Source organism: Penaeus chinensis, chromosome 26 (assembly GCF_019202785.1).
Source record: "Penaeus chinensis breed Huanghai No. 1 chromosome 26, ASM1920278v2, whole genome shotgun sequence".
In the NCBI taxonomy this organism is placed as follows: domain Eukaryota; kingdom Metazoa; phylum Arthropoda; class Malacostraca; order Decapoda; family Penaeidae; genus Penaeus; species Penaeus chinensis.
Genome location: NC_061844.1, coordinates 5,004,116 through 5,005,314, shown reverse-complemented (window position 1 = coordinate 5,005,314; position 1,199 = coordinate 5,004,116). Strand labels below are relative to the sequence as shown.

General features: G+C 51.1%; 1 protein-coding gene across 1 annotated transcript in view; it reads left to right on the top strand.

Annotated features, from left to right (window-relative positions):
* Positions 1-577: 577 nt before the first annotated feature.
* Positions 578-1,199, top strand: part of LOC125038982 (dynein regulatory complex protein 1-like) — a 9,865-nt gene continuing 9,243 nt past the window's right edge. Inside the window, exon 1 of the mRNA XM_047632699.1 lies at positions 578-657. Coding sequence (XP_047488655.1) covers positions 578-657 — 80 coding nt within the window. The remainder of the gene's footprint in view (positions 658-1,199) is intronic.

The following is a 1,199-nucleotide window of genomic DNA, read 5'->3' as shown; positions in this document are numbered from 1 at the left end:
GAGGAATCGAACTCGAATGCAGGTTAAGGTAGGTCAGAGGTCAGAGGTCAGATTTTGAGGTGAGGTTGGAGGAAGCGAACTCGAATGCAGGTTAAGGTAGGTCAGAGGTCAGAGGTCAGATTTTGAGGTGAGGTTGGAGGAAGCGAGCTCGAATGCAGGTTAAGGTAGGTCAGAGGTTAGAGGTTAGGTGAGGTTGAGGGTGGTTGGAGGTCAGGTTTGAAGGAAAGATTGAGGGAGGTCAGAGGTCAGAGGTTAGGTTCGGAGGTGAGGTTGGAGGAAGCGAACTCGAATGCAGGTCAAGGTAGGTCAGAGGTCAGAGGTCAGAGGTTAGAGGTTAGGTGAGGTTGAGGGTGGTTGGAGGTCAGGTTTGAAGGAAAGATTGAGGGAGGTCAGAGGTCAGAGGTTAGGTTCGGAGGTGAGGTTGGAGGAAGCGAACTCGAATGCAGGTCAAGGTAGGTCAGAGGTCAGAGGTTAGAGGTTAGGTGAGGTTGAGGGTGGTTGGAGGTCAGGCTTGTAGGAAAGATTGAGGGAGGTCAGAGGTTAGGTTCGGAGGTGAGGTTGGAGGAAGCGAACTCGAATGCAGGTCAAGGTAGGTCAGAGGTCAGAGGCTAGGTTCGGAGGTGAGGTTGGAGGAAGCGAACTCGAATGCAGGTCAAGGTAGGTCAGAGGTCAGAGGTTAGGTGAGGTTGAGGGTGGTTGGAGGTCAGGCTTGAAGGAAAGATTGAGGGAGGTCAGAGGTCAGGTTCGGAGGTGAGGTTGAGGGAGGTTGGAGGTCAGGCTTGAAGGGAAGGTTGAGGGAGGTCAGAGGTTAGAGGTCAGGTTCGGAGGTAAGGTTGGAGGTCAGGCTTGAAGGTAAGATTAAGGGAGGTTGGAGGTCAGGCTTGAAGGGAAGGTTGAGGGGGGTCGAAGTTCAAATTCAAGGGAAAGATTAAGAGAGGTCAGAGGTCAGACTCGAAGGCAAAGCTGAGAGAGGTAAGGGGGCAGATTCGAAGGTAAGGTTGAGGTAAGTCGGAGGTCAGAATCGAAGGCAGGTTGAGGGAGGTTGAGGTCAGACTCGAAGACAGGAAGATGGAGGTCAGAGGTCAGACTCGAAGGGAGGTCAAAAGGGGTCAGAAGTCAGAAATTAGATTCCTCTTAAGATTAGAGTCGTTTCCTTGAAGAATATGGTTATATATGGTATATGTTAATTGCTGTATGTT